The sequence below is a fragment of the Ursus americanus genome, chromosome 3, assembly GCF_024610735.1.
Source record: "Ursus americanus isolate L20-20 chromosome 3, mUrsAme1.1.p, whole genome shotgun sequence".
Classification (NCBI taxonomy): domain Eukaryota; kingdom Metazoa; phylum Chordata; class Mammalia; order Carnivora; family Ursidae; genus Ursus; species Ursus americanus.
Window position 1 is genome coordinate 14835417 of NC_142129.1, and position 14829 is coordinate 14850245.

Genomic DNA, 14829 nt, shown 5'->3' on the forward strand with positions numbered 1-14829 from the left:
TGGCACAGAAGGTTGGGGAGTGGCCACTGATCACATTACATACCTCACCAACCCAGAAGCTGCCGGATAGGTCAAGTATTGGAATGGCCAATAAAGATGCAGTTGAAGCTTCAGTATGTAGGCAATACACTGCAGTGATGATGTTTCCCCCAGGCCATCATGGTGTATGCCTTCAATCAGACAACTTAGTATGATGCTGTGTCCCCAACAGAAAGAATCCATGGGTTGGGAAACAATAAGTGGAATCCATGAGTGGCCCCAGGTAGCGTCATTCCAGTGACCCAGTGGGCTTCTTTTTCCCTACAACTCTGGGCTCTACAGAGTTAGAGGTCTTGGTCCCCAAAAGGGGCACGTTCTTACCTGGGGCACAGCAAAGTTCCCATTGGACTACAAGTTATGGTTACTACCAAGCGCTTTGGCCTCCTAATGGTCAGAGACTAGAAGGTAAGATAAAGAATCACTGCCTTATCAGAGGTCATTGACCCCATCAGTGGGAGGAGCTAGGGCAGCTGTTAGACAGTGGGGACAGACAGGGGTCTGTGTGGATTCTGGTGACTTTTCTGGGTGTCAGTTGGCACTCTTTTGCCCAACTGTGACTGTGAATGAAGACAAGAACAGTAACCGTGGCCTGAGAAGGTCCTTGGACCCCTTAGGCACTGGGCCTTGGGGTACTCACCCAGGGAAGCTAAGATGGGAGCTGAGGATGAGGAGAATTAAAATGGATAGTGGTGGGGAGCTATGATGAGGACCATTGTAGTGACAGAGGCTAGAGTTCATCCCATGAAGTTCCCTCTTCTAAGTTTCCTTTCAGGGTCAGTGGCCCCTGAGAGCCCCGAGGGAGCTGTTCCCTGAGTATGGATGGAGAAATAGAATCACGCGTTGTATAGGGTGGACTAGAGCGGACACAGTGTGTCACTCAGACGCCCCCGTCGAGTCAGGGCTTGCTGCCCAACTGCAAGAAGACATGTTTAGCTGAGAGCCTCCAGTTTTAGCTCCTTCAGGATCTGCTTGTGCTAACTCTCTCTCTTTGACTCAACTAAATAAAATCTTAAAAAGAGAGAGAGAGAGAGAGACCATGCTCCTCCAACTGAGCCAGCCAGGCACTCCCATTCTGAAGAATTTCTAAGTTGACGATCAAGTTGTATCATTTAAACAAAACCCTATCTGATCAATGACCCATTTATTTTACTTGTGAGAGTGTTGGGAGGAAACCTTTTTCCTCTTCCAACTTGGATACAGTGGTTGGAGATCTGCAAATTAACTGACAACAGACAGATTAACAGGAGAAAAGACAAGGTTTATTTTCACTTTGGGAGGTGGGGGGAGCTCCCAGTAATGGAAAAGTCCTGGAACAGCCAAACTTTATATACCTCAATTTAACAAAAGAGTTTATTTTGGGGCTTCAATGGGAGAGTATAGAAGGTTCTGTTGGGCTTTCTGATGTTAATGGAATGGGCAGCCTGTCTCTACTAGGCAGCTGAATTAGCAGGAAGCTCCCTTTGAAGGGGGTTAATGGTAGCTGTCAGGAGGCTCCACTTTGAGATAAGAGAATTTCAGATAACATTTCTTTATGCATTTTATGTAGCTCGAATGTTTTCACTTAAAAATAGTCTTTATACCGACCCTGGGGGTCCAAGAGGGTCTCCACAAGGGGTAAGGCCTTGTCCAAACATCTAAAGAGGGGAACCCACCTGTGATCTTGGCAAACGTCTAAGCCATTTGCTGTTGGGAATTAAGTGGTACCTGCGGCACCCCTGTTACCGATCGCAGGCAAGAAAGTGTCAAGAAGTGTTTCTAATAAAAGCTCTTGAAAAGGCAAAAAAAAAAAAAAAAAAAGAAAAAAAGAAAAAAGAAAAGAAGAGGAAGAGCAAGCTCCGCTGTTTTTAAGAAGGCATGGTGCTGGGGGAGAAAATGCACATCGGTTCTGGCCGGGTGGACCACCATCTGGGGCGCGAGGGCCAGATATGGAGAACCTCGGGTAGCATCCAGGTTCCACCTTGATGGCTGTTTGCTCGAGTTACTTCCTCAAGTACAGATTGAGGATAATAGTATCTAACCCTTTGGAGTCGCTGACAAGATTCGCATATTGCGGAGGTAGGGCGCCCAGCTCCGCACGAGCGCTCGCTAGAGTCTGTGCTTTCCCGGAATGGGTGGGGTGGAGAACAGAAACCTCCTCAAGGGGGCTCCCAAGACTCGCGTCATTCGTCACTTGGGCTGGCTTATAAAAACTCCACCAGAGCCCCAGATCAGTTTTAGTTTCTCTTCTTTCGGAAGAAGCCTTGTCGAGCCCAGCTGGGGAACGTCACCCTCACGGAGCCCAGAAGCGTGCGAGGGTTCGGGCGGGTGCTGCGGTGGCCCGCAGTTCTGCGAGCGCCGTTCGCTTTCTTTCCATTCGGCTGCCGTCGCGGCTGACTTGCAGTCTGGCACGGGGATCGGGTCGGTGAGTTCTGGCCTCTCGACCCGGGGCCGAGCGGGAAAGCGAAACCGCTGGATTCAGCTAACGGCGGCAAGGAGCGCGCGCTCGCTGGCCCGGGGCGTGCCTGGCCGAGCACCGCCCGCGCTCGCCCCCGGACTCCTGTAAGTTTCGATTCTCCCCGGAGCAGAGTCCCGCGCCCCGGCCGGCTAGCGCAGCGCGCCATGGCGGACCCGGAGGTGTGCTGCTTCATCACCAAAATCCTGTGCGCCCACGGGGGCCGCATGGCCTTGGACGCGCTGCTCAAAGAGATCGCGCTCTCCGAGGGGCAGCTCCGCGAGGTGCTGGAGGCTGCTGGGCCGGACCGCTTCGTGCTGTTGGAGACCGGCGACAGGGAAGGGGTCACCAGGTCCGTGGTGGCCACCACCCGCGCCCGGGTCTGCCGTCGCAAGTTCTGCCAGAGACCCTGCGAAGACCTGCACCTCTGCAAGCTCAACCTGCTGGGTCGGTGCAACTATTCGCAGTCGGAGCGGTGAGTGCGCGGAGAGGGAGGGGTGGCGGCTGCCCAGGGCCGGGATCTAGGAGCACTGTCAGGGCTGCTGCTCCGCGAGGAGCGCGCCCTCGGGGGTGGGGGGGCTCGTACCTCCAGCTTCGCGCCTCTGCTTCTGCGGGAGAGCCCCTGCCCCGCCAGCGCTTCTGCTCCCGGCGGTTCCTTGCGCCCAGAGCCTCCAGACCTGTCCTCGAATTTGGTTAACTCCATATCGCCCCGGGGAAGACCACGATTAACTCTCCACCCCCGGAGGAATACAGCTCTTTTGGGTCAGCCTGGGTCTAGAGCATTTCGAGGCAGGTTTGAGAACGAAGGAAAATGCCTCCACTGTGTGGAATCTTGAGTCTTTCGCTCCCTGCTACCGTCGTCCCCAGGCAGGTTGCGCCCTCCGCACCTGGATTGTCTGTGCCGTAGCGAGCTGGCCCTGCCCTTGGCCCTCCATTCCTAGCCGTCTCCATGCTCCTCATTATCACTTTTCTGATCTCCGACGCTAGTCCGCACCACCTGACCAGAATGCACCTCGTCAAGGTTACGGGTGAGGTAGTGTCCTCTGCCAGCACTCCTGCCCCAAGGTCTCCGTGGTTTCTTGAGCTGGTGACTGCCCGATCTTGGGACCACTTTGAAAGAGTGCGCCCTCTCTCTCAGGCAGCTGCTCCTGGGTTTCCACTTGTTCATTTTTTGCCTCCTAAATATAGTGTGCCCCGAGGTGTGGGTTAAGCCATTTGACCTGTCTTCCCAGTCTCTCCCTAAGAGAGCTCACTCCCTTGGGTTCAGCTGTCACATCTACAAAGATGGCTTCCATGTGTATATCGGCTGCCTCCGCCTTCCTGCTACATCTGGATTCTTTCTCTCTCAGTGTCCGGGCAACATCTGTACCTGAATAGGCTGCCAGTCAGTCACACTCATCTTCTTTCCTCCAGGGCAGGGGCTTTGGCATTGCCCCAAGCCCTTCTTCACCCTTCACAATACCTTCATCACCAAGCCTTTTTCTTGAAAGCTCCTATCCTCTTCCTGCTTGGTTACCCATTCCATCCCGCTTCTGATTGAATGCTTGGTCAATTAGTGAATGATTCCCTCTGACCATAGTCTTTCTCCCCGTCTTTTCTGTCCCTGTGCACTTTTGCTGAATTATTTTTCTTGTTATACCACTTTTCATCCTTGGCCCCTCCTTAAAAACTTTTAAGTGGTGTCTTGGTGTCCAAAATGGTGGCCATCAATCTTTTGATCTTGTGCTTGTTAGCAAAAACCTTTGGATTACCCACCCCCATTATGTGTAGTAAAGCATTCAAAAGACCGGTGTTTTAAATGGATGAAGTAGAGGAGATAATATTTAAAACAATTTTTTTAACGACAAACTTAAAATTTTTAAAAAGTGCTGAATGTGCGCCATTATTAAAAAAAAATACTTATTGAATATGTTGTGAGGCCCCAGTTTGAAAGTCTATTTCTAAGTTTTGGTAAATTATAAATGAGTATAGAGGGAATCCTCAAAGTCACAGCGACCCAGGAAATCTGGGCAGAGGAAAGGAGGGCAGGGGGTGGAGGATAGAAAGGGAAGGAACATTCTGGTACTATACTGAGTAACAACAGAGTTGGAAGGATTTATCTTTTTTTTTTTTTTTTTTTTGGTGCTTTTCTGTTCTGTTACTAAAAATTCTTCAACTAGTGTTGGCTTTTAGTTTTAAATACATATATCTTTTATGTTTTAATTTTTTTACTCTAGATATTTTCAAAATATACTAAAGTAGAGAAAAGAGAATGATGAACTGCTATGTACCCATCATTTCAATTCAACAGTTTTCAAAATATGGCCAGTCTTGTTTCATTTATTTCCCCCTCCCCATCCCTGTCCCTAGTTCCTAACGTGTTATCTTAAACCAAATCCCAGAAATTATGTGTTCCATAAATTCTTTAGTATATCTAAAGGGTAAGGAGTCTATTTTATTAATGTAACCACAGTACAACAAGCACGAGTTTTTCCAGTTACAATTTTAATATAATCTAATATACAGTTGGCATTCAAATTTCCCTGATTGTCTTATAACAGGACTTGCATTTTCAGGAAGAAACCTGCAGAGACATAATCCGTGATTCTTTAAATATGTTACATATCCAATATATTTAGAAACTTTCAATTTCTTATATACAATATGCTTAGACACTTTCATTTAGTTTTGTTTTAGAAACTTCAGTTTTTTTGTTTTATAAATATTATTATGGTATTTTTATGTGTGTGGTTTGAAACATCAAAACCATTTTTTTTTAAAGATTTTATTTATTTATTTGACAGAGAGACACAGCCAGCGAGAGAGGGAACACAAGCAGGGGGAGTGGGAGAGGAAGAAGCAGGCTCCTAGCGGAGAAGCCTGATGTGGGGCTCGATCCCAGAATGCTGGGATCACGCCCTTTCTGGGATCACGCCCTGAGCCGAAGGCAGATGATTAACGACTGCGCCACCCAGGCACCCCCATCAAAACCATTTTTAAACTCCTAAATTGGGTTGTTAACCAGCATTTTTATGTATTTTAAAAGGGGAGATTTAATACAGGGATAATTTGGTCTATTCAAATTTGGATGGATCCTTTGGGGAATTCATTGAAGTCTTTTTTTTTTTTTTTCCCTTTTAGTGAAGTGACAAATTCTTCTTACATTTATTGGTCTAGTTGTATTTTTTATTTCCTTTTTCATCACTTTTGAATTAGAGAATTACAAATTTTTAATCCATTAAAGTGTATTGTGTCCTCATAATAGGGCCCTTGGGAGAAATTTTTTTTGACTCAAAACCTAGAAAATATGTTTTTTTCCCCAAGTATGTTTTAAAAATATTCCCCCCTTCTTAGAAATTTATAAAATCTTCTAAAAAAAAGTCTAAGGACTTTCTTTGTGGATTACAGGTTAATGGGATCTGTTGACCAGTTGATACTCATATCAATTGCCTGAGGTCAGTTTGCATTTTGCTGGACTTACAAAATTTCTTTTGTATTGCTTTCTGTAAAAATTCCTTTATATTCATAGATAGGACTTCTATCTATCCTGCAGTTCTAGTCTTTCTTACATTGCTTTTATTATTATTTTTTAAAATATTTTATTTATTCATTAGAGAGTGAGAGCACAAGGAGGGGAGCGGCAGGCAGAGGGAGAGGGAGAAGAAGGCTCCCTGCACAGCAGGGAAGCCTAATGCGGGGACTCCATCCCAGGACATTGGGATCATGACCTGAGCCACCCAGGCGCCCCTCTTACATTGCTTTTAGCTGTGCACGTTAGTCAACAGTGCTTGCTTCAATGTGGGGTATTCACCTGTTCTCGTACATCGGTTTGGATGTTTCTGTTTGCTTTGCCGAAATATATGCCCACACATGAAGTTCTAATCCCAGTTCTGATGCAAACAATAACTACCATTTATCGAACAAATAATTATGTATCAAGCACTATGGTAAGCACTTTAGAGATGGTATCCAAGATAGTCTTTACCATGGCTCCTGAGGTAGATATTCTAAATCCCGTTTTAGTATAAGGCAACTCAGGCCCAGAGCTGTTTAGAAATTTACTGAAGGCCACAGAGCAGATAGCTGGCAGAGTTGTTGAACCCAGATCCATCTGCATGATTTCTTAACTAGCTACTTCTGTGGTGAGGTAGCTGTGTGTAGGAGCTTTCGTTAATTCAAGTTGAGTGGGGTTTTTGTGTGTGTGTGTTGTGTGTGGTGTTTTTTGTTTTTTTTTTTTTGCAAACATGACTGTTTAACTGTGTGAAGCAGGCTGTCTAGCGTTTTCAACTGGCTTTGCGGTTTTTGCCAATGCGGGTGTTTCCTCTGGGCTCTTTCCTGTTTGTATGCCTTTCCTGTTTGGTTAGTTGTAACTTTGGGTGGGGTGAGTAGATGGGAAGAAATTTGATTGACTATTTAATAAATTGGGGGGATAAAAGTCCAAATTGCAAAGAATAATATTCTTTTTTTAAAAAAAGATTTTATTTATTTATTTGACAGAGAGAGAGAGAGAGCCAGAGAGCACAAGCAAGGGTGAATGGCAGAGGGAGAAGGAGAAGCAGGCTCCCTGCTCAGCAGGGAGCCCGATGTGTGGCTCGATCCCCGGACCTTGGGATCATGACCTGAGCCAAAGGCAGACACTTTTTTTTCCCCAGAGGTACACACTTAACTGACTGAGCCATTTAGGTGCCCGCAAAGAATAATATAACAAGCATCGAGTATTTATGTATATTCTGAGTATGTAATATAACAAAAGATATAAAAGACAATAAGCTTACAACTCACCTTGCAGAATAAAGAAATATTTATGCTTTTCATTTTTGCTTATCTTTTAAAGTAAAATAAAAATCATAACAGGCCGAAAATTATTTTCGATTTCCTAGTCTTGTTGCCATCTCTCCCCAGAAGCAGCCTTTATCGGAATTACGGTGTGTGTTCTGCCCCCCCATGATTCTGTAATTTCCTCACGTACATATTTGTATCCATGTACAAAATGTAGTATTGTTTTATATAGTTTAGAATTTTTATTCAATGTTATGTTTTGGGGATCTATTCCTGTTGATACATAAGGATCTGATTTATTCATCTTAACCGCTGTATAGTATTTCATCCTGTGATTTATGGCACAATTCAGTACCTATTGCTCCAGGAATGGTCATTTGGGATATTTCCAGTTTTTTGCTGTAGCAAACCATGCTGCCAAGAATGTATATGGCTCTTGGTGCTTCTCCAGAGTAGACAGATTATTAGGAAATGGAATTGCTGGGTAGAATGGTTGAACAGCTTCAACTCTTCCAGATTCTGACAAATATTTTCATGTTTGAGAGTCCCAGTTTCTCCATCACATGGCCAGCTGGCACTTGGTATTATCAGACTTTTTTTATTTATGGCAATTCCAGGGGCATAAAATGATATTTATTGTTTCAATTTTAAAAGAACTTTCTCTTTAAAGTTTTTATTATGTGATAGTTAAGTCTTAATAAAAATATATAAAGCATCCTATGAGTTATCTGTGTACTCATGAACAGCTTCAAAAATACAATATTACCCATTTAATCCCCCCCCAATTCTCTCTCTCTCTCTTTTTTTAAAGTAGGCTCCATGCCCAGTGTGGAGCCCACCATGGGGCTTGAACTCACAACCCTGAGATCAAGAGTCGGATGCTTAACCAGCAAAGCCACCCAGGCACCCCTGAATTCCCTTTCTTGATCATCTCCCCCATCTTCGAGGTGATAGAGATAAATACTGTTCTTTTTTTCTCTTCAGCTTTAATAAGGTATCATTGACCGAGAAACATTGTATATACTTAAGGTATACAGTGTGATATTTTGTTTTTATTTTTTTAAGTAATCTGTACCCCCAAAGTGGGGCTCAAACTCCAGATCTTGAGATCAAGAGCCTCGTGCTTCTCGGACTGAGCCAGCCAGGTGCCTCTGTGATATTTTGATATATGTATACATTGTGAAATAATTTCCTCAATCAAGCTAATTAACCTATCTCCTCATCTGTTTATTCCTTTTTTTTTTTTTAAAGGAAGATTTTTTTTTTTTTTTAAAGATTTTATTTATTTATTCGACAGAGAGAGACAGCCAGCGAGAGAGGGAACACAAGCAGGGGGAGTTGGAGAGGAAGAAGCAGGCTCATAGCGGAAGAGCCTGATGTGGGACTCGATCCCGTAACGCCAGGATCACGCCCTGAGCCGAAGGCAGACGATCAACCGCTGTGCCACCCAGGCGCCCCCCCTTTTTTTTTTTTGATGATGAAAACGCTGATGATCAACTTCCTTAGCAAATTTCAATTATACATTATTATCATCTGTAGCCACTGTGGTATACCTTTGATCTCCAGAATTTACTCATCTTATAACTGAAAATTTGCATCCTTTGACCAGTATCCCCATATTACCCCCACCCCCCACTCCAGTTGCTGGCAACTGCCATTCTACTTTCTGTGAGTTTGACTTTTAAGATTCCACATGCAAGAGAGATCATACAATATTTGTCTATCTGGCTTATGTCACTTAGTATAATGTCTTTTAGCTTTATCCATGTTGTTGCAAATGGCAGGATTTCTTTCTTTTTATGGCTGAATCATACATATTCCTTTTTTTTTTTAAAGACTTTGCTTTTTTGTCAGAGAAAGCACAAGCAGGGGGAGAGGCAGGCGGAGGGAGAAGCAGGCTTACCGTTGAGCAAGGAGCCCGATGCGGGATCAATCCCAGGACCCTGGGATGATAACCTGAGCTGAAGGCAGATGCTTAACTGACTGAGCCACCCAGGGGCTCCATACATATTCCTCTGTATGTCTATATATCTGTGTCTGTGTCGGTATCCCACATTTTCTTTATCCATTCATCTACTGATGGACGTTTAGGTTGTTTCCTTATCTTGGCTGTTGTGAATAATGCTGGATTGAACATGGGAGTGAGGAGATCTCTTTGAGATAATGATGTCATTCTTTTGGATATATACCTAGAAGTGGGATTGCTGATTATACAGTAGTTCTACTTTTAATTTTTTGAGGAATCTCTGTACTGTTTTCCATAGTGGTGTACCAATTTACAATCCTACTGATACTACTCTGCATTTGGTTTTTATTTTTCCCATACATTTATTATTATTTTTTTTAGTATATGCATGTATTTCTAAGCAATATTTAGTATTGTTTTCCATGTTTTCAATCCTGTAAATGTTATTAATACTAGGTGTGCAAATACTTGATTTATTTGCTTTTGTGTGCTCAGCATGATGATTCTGAGACTCACTCCTAATGTACAGAGCCCTGTTTGTGTTTCTGTACCATTTTGAGACCTGGACAAGATGGGCTTCTGCCCTGGGCCCTCTGCTTTACAGTGCTAGTTCTGCCTGTATTTTATGTATGTATGTATGTACATATGTATGTATGTTTTTTTTTTAAGATTTTATTTATTTGATAGAGAGCGAGAGAGCACAAGAAGGGGAGCAGCTGGCAGAGGGAGAAGGAGAAGCTGGCTCCCTGATGAACAGAGAGCCTGATGATGCGGGGCTCGGTCCCAGGACCCTGGGATCATGACCTGAGCCAAAGGCAGACGCTTAACTGACTGAGCCACCCAGGCGCCCCTCTGGCCGTCTTTTGGTTAATATTGCTACTCACTCTTTGAGGAGTCCATGGGGCCAAGGAATCGTGCCCGTCTAGCACCTGTAGTGCTCACTTTAATTCTAGACCATGCTCTGGGTTTCTGGAACCCTGCAATTCCCGGGCCCACTTCTAGGCCTGAATGAGCTTCTTCCGCAGGTCTTCCTACACGTGGCTGGCATGGTCATTTCCTGTGAATGATGACTCTAACAGTGTGGGACACAGCCTGAGGTGGGAAGAGAGAAGGGGTGGGCCAGAGTTGGAAGCTAGGGCCAACTTGCTTCATTCTCTTGTATCTTATCAGAGAACTCGGAGGAGTCTCAGAAGAATTCACTTGTGATTTTCCAGGTCATTTTGCAAGTATGTTTGTCAAGATAAGAAGACAGAACATATTTTTTTTCCTTAAGATTTTATTTGTTTATTTGACAGAGAGCGAGAGAGAGAGCACACAAACGGGGGCGGGGGGGGGGAGTGGCAAGCAGAGGGAGAAGCAGGCTCCCTGCTGAGCAGGGAGCCCCATGTGGGACTCCATCCCAGGACCCCAGGATTATGACCTGAGCCAAACGCAGATGCTTAACCGACTGAGCCACCCAGGCATCCCCAGATAGGAAGACAGAATGTATTTCATTGAACCATTTTGTAGCTTCATTTTCTACTTTTAAATTTTCAGGCACTTGGTGCACGGACCTCCATTTTATCTTGCCCTAAGTCCCACACGTTTTAGGAGAGGGACTGCTTTAGTTCTTTTAAACGTATGGCTTTCTTTTGTATGAATGTGTGCAATTTGTATACCAATTTTTATTATCAAAATATGGATTGTTTTAAATTTTTTGGTATTACAAACCATGATGCATTGAATATTATGGTATATCTCTCCTTGTGTACACGTGCAAGAGTTCCCTGATATCTCCTAGTAGATTTATCTTTAGTTTTATGAGATAATACCACATTGTTTTCCAAGTGTGTATACTGGGTTTTACTCCCATCAGAAGAATACGAGCATTCCCTTGCTTCATATCCTTGCCATTTAACAACATTGGCCTTTTTTGGGGGGGCGGGGGTAGGTGGGGAGGGGTGGGAAGAGGTACATTAGCTTTATTGCTTTGCCAGGCAAAGGAGGCTGCAGCAAACATCCGCAGGCCCCCTGGGGAGGACCCATGATCAGCCCTTTAAAATTTGTGCCAGTACAAGCAATGCAAAATCGTACCTCACTGTGGTTTTAATTCTTTATGTATTTCTGCATATCTAGCCGTTTTAAGACCTAATGCTTATATTTTTGGTTTGTCTTACTTGGTGTCTAAATCTTAGCAGTTGCCTCTTATTTCCATTTTTGCATTTTTTTGGTCGTCTTACTGGTCTATTTACTTTTGCTTGTGATAGTCTTTTTTTTTTTTTTTTTACCATTTTCAAGTGCATAGTTCCCACTTGATGAGCACTGAGTAATGGATAGAATTGCTGAATCACTAGAACAGACACGTGAAACTAATATAACCCCGTGTATTAACTGTGCTGGAATTAAAATTAAAAAAAAAAAAAAGAGGAATGACCTCCAAACTTGGGCGGGGGGGGGGGAAGTGTACAGTTCAACGGCAATAAGTACATTCATGATGTGCAATCATTACCACTCTCTGGTTCCAGAACATTCTGCTCAGCCCAAACAGAAACCCTACACCAATCAGCAGTCATCCTGTTCTCCCCTCTCCCTGCCCCCCCACCTTTAATCTACTTGTTGTCTCCATGGATTTGCCTTATTCTGGATGTTTCTTGCAAGTGGAATCGTACAATATTTGTCCCATTGTGTCTGGCTTCTTTCACTTAGCATGTTTTAAAGGTTTGCCTTTTACTTTTGCATGTTACATGTCATCTGTGTGGTGTATTTGCTGGGGAGGAGTCATCTTGGAAGTTCCTTCAGTTACTGAGTGTGCTCTGTCCTTGGAGTCTAGCTGTCAAGTTGATGCCACAGAGACTGTGCTGTTTTCTGTGACATCAGGGCCCAGAGGGGTGTGTGCCCCATAAGAGTCATTTGGGAATTTTTATTCTCTTTTTATTTTATTTATTTATTTATTTTTTCAAAGATTTATTTATTTATTTATTTATTTATTTATTTATTTATTCAACAGAGATAGAGACAGCCAGCGAGAGAGGGAACACAAGCAGGGGGAGTGGGAGAGGAAGAAGCAGGCTCATAGCGGAGGAGGCTGATGTGGGGCTCGATCCCATAACGCTGGGATCACGCCCTGAGCCGAAGGCAGACGCTTAACCGCTGTGACACCCAGGCGCCTCTTTATTCTCTTTTTAGATTTGCTTCATGTTTATTTTCACTTGGCCAAATCTGCCTTTCCATTTCTGCCACTTTCTGCAGAAATTAAGCTAAGAGGCGTAACGACATCATAAGTGATACTGTAAATCTTGATAAAATATTGAGTAAGGGACAAAGAAGCATCTGATAACAAAATATTTTTTACTCTTTACAAAATAGAGAGATGGCAGAAGTGAACAGAGAAAACAAATACAGGGTTGTTTTCCTCCCATAAAAGGGTTCTAATTTGCTTATTGCTCCTGACTGTATTTACTTCCAAAAGGTATCTTTGATCTTTACCTACAGACTACTCTGGAATTGACAAGGCCCCAGGATGGGGGTGGAAAAGGAGTTAAAGAATCCAGGAGGACCTAGGATTTCAGGCCCAGTGAGGAGTCAGTTTAAGCAGGCTGGAGCAGAGGAGCTGGATGCAGGTTTTGAGGAGGGTGGAGCCCTGTTTTGCCATCCTTTTTGCTCCTCCACACCGAGAAAGATTTTCATCTGTTTCAGACCAACTCAGAACATCAGGTCACCAAGGAGGCTAGTTTCCAAACATTTTGATTCTTCACCCCTCTCAGTAGAGAACATTTTGAGCATGTACTACGATTATGTATATATTTACTTAAAAATCACGTAAAGTATAACTCTTAATTTGAATATTAAATACTGACTTTTTTATCTTTTAAAAAACTTCAAAATCAACTTTCTTGAGGTATGATTTACATGCAGTAAAATGTACCTGTTTAAAGTATCCAGGGCGAAGAGTCTCAGTAAATGGATATACACCCATGTAACCATCACCATGATCAAGATACAGAAAATCTCTATGAGAAAAAGAAAAAAGAGAATTTCTGTTACTTCTAAAGGTTATCTCGTGCACCTTCTGAGTTAACCAGTTGATCCTCCCTACTTCTCCACCTCTTATAGCCCAGGCAATATTTTTTTTTTACTTTTTTAAGTAAAAAAAAAAAAAAAAAAAATATATATATATATATATATATATATATATATATATATATATATATATATATATATATATAAAGGATTGTAACATTTTTTTCCTGTACCCTGAGCTATCAGTTCTGGGTAGCCCCTGGGGTATAGTAGGTGGCCAGCTTTGGAACAGTACTTCTCAAACTTTGATATGGATCTGAATCACTTGGGGGAGAGCTTACTAAAACACAGATTTCCACGTCACACATCAGAGATTCTGGTTTAGAAGCGGGAGGGTGTGTGGATTGGGCCGGGGGATCTGCTTTTTTACCCTTACCCTAAGGATTCTTTTGCAGGGGTCCATGAACCACACTTTCAGAAACAGTACCTAGGGGTGTGCTTCCTGGCAGACTGCAAAAGCAGGGTGTTACGTGGCTTCAGACTTCGAGGGCGTAAAAGGGAAATGGGATGGATTCTTTAGTGCAGAGTGAACAGAAATTGAAAAAAAGTATTGCTTTCTCCAAGGTTAGGGTGACCTGTTACTTTTCTATGATAGAACCACAAGACATACAGGAAACGTGGGGCATTCTTGCCACTCCATCAACAAATATTTATTGAGCACATGCTTTCTATGGCAAACAGCCTGTTCTAGAGGCTTCTGCCCCTTTCTTTCCCACTAAAGGAATCTTTAAGCCACCATTAAACAGTTTACTAATCTTTCTCTCTGGTCTATTTGAATCTTGCTCTTACCTTCCAAAGGGATTGCTGTTGGGGAGTATGGCAAGGGGAGAAGGGAAGGGGCCTGTGTGAGGAGAGGATCTTGGGGGCTCCCTTTTTCTAATCCTCAAGATTCTGGCACTACCACCACCACCCCTGAATGCTTTACTCTTCACTTCCTACGCTTTTTCTCCGTCCTGATGTGGACTTAGGGTGATGGTTCCCAAACTTTGCTGCCCATTGGAATCGCTTGAGGAGTCTTTAAAAAAAAAACCCTGAAGCCCCGTTCTCCCACCCCCACAGATTCTGATTTAATGGGTCTGGAGTATGGCTTGGGCACTGAGATTTTTTTAGAAGTCCCTAGGTGATTTTTTTTTTTTTAAGATTTTATTTATTTGACAGAGAGAGAGCACGCGCACAAGCAGGGAGAGCGGCAGGCAGGGGGAGAGGGAGAATCAGGCTTCCCTGCAGAGCAGGGAGCCCGATGCGGGACTTGATCTCAGGACACTGGGATCATGAGCTGAGCTTAACCACGTGAGTCATCCAGGCGCCCCTCCCTAGGTGATTCTAATGGGCAACACTAACTTGGAGCGCTGGAGATGGGAGGCATTGTCTGCAATAACAGAGACATGATTTCTGGGTGCCCCAGTCTTGGTGCAGTAGACTACACACAGGTCCTGGGTGCTGCCCCCCCAACCCCGTCCCCTCCCATCCCCCCGCAGGTCCGGTCTGCTCCTGTTGCCCTCTGCTGTCCAGAGTTTTGCAGCCAACCTGGTGCATTCCTGTCCCCGGGGCCATGGCCTGGTGCAGGTGCACCTGG

The 14829-nt window shown here is 44.0% G+C and overlaps 1 protein-coding gene across 1 annotated transcript in view; it reads left to right on the forward strand.

The window, feature by feature from the left end:
- The first annotated feature begins 1871 nt into the window (after positions 1-1871).
- The window catches only part of ZC3HAV1 (zinc finger CCCH-type containing, antiviral 1), a 59573-nt gene continuing 46615 nt past the window's right edge, over positions 1872-14829 (forward strand). Inside the window, exon 1 of the mRNA XM_045792549.2 lies at positions 1872-2945. Coding sequence (XP_045648505.1) covers positions 2638-2945 — 308 coding nt within the window. The 5' untranslated portion in view covers positions 1872-2637. The remainder of the gene's footprint in view (positions 2946-14829) is intronic.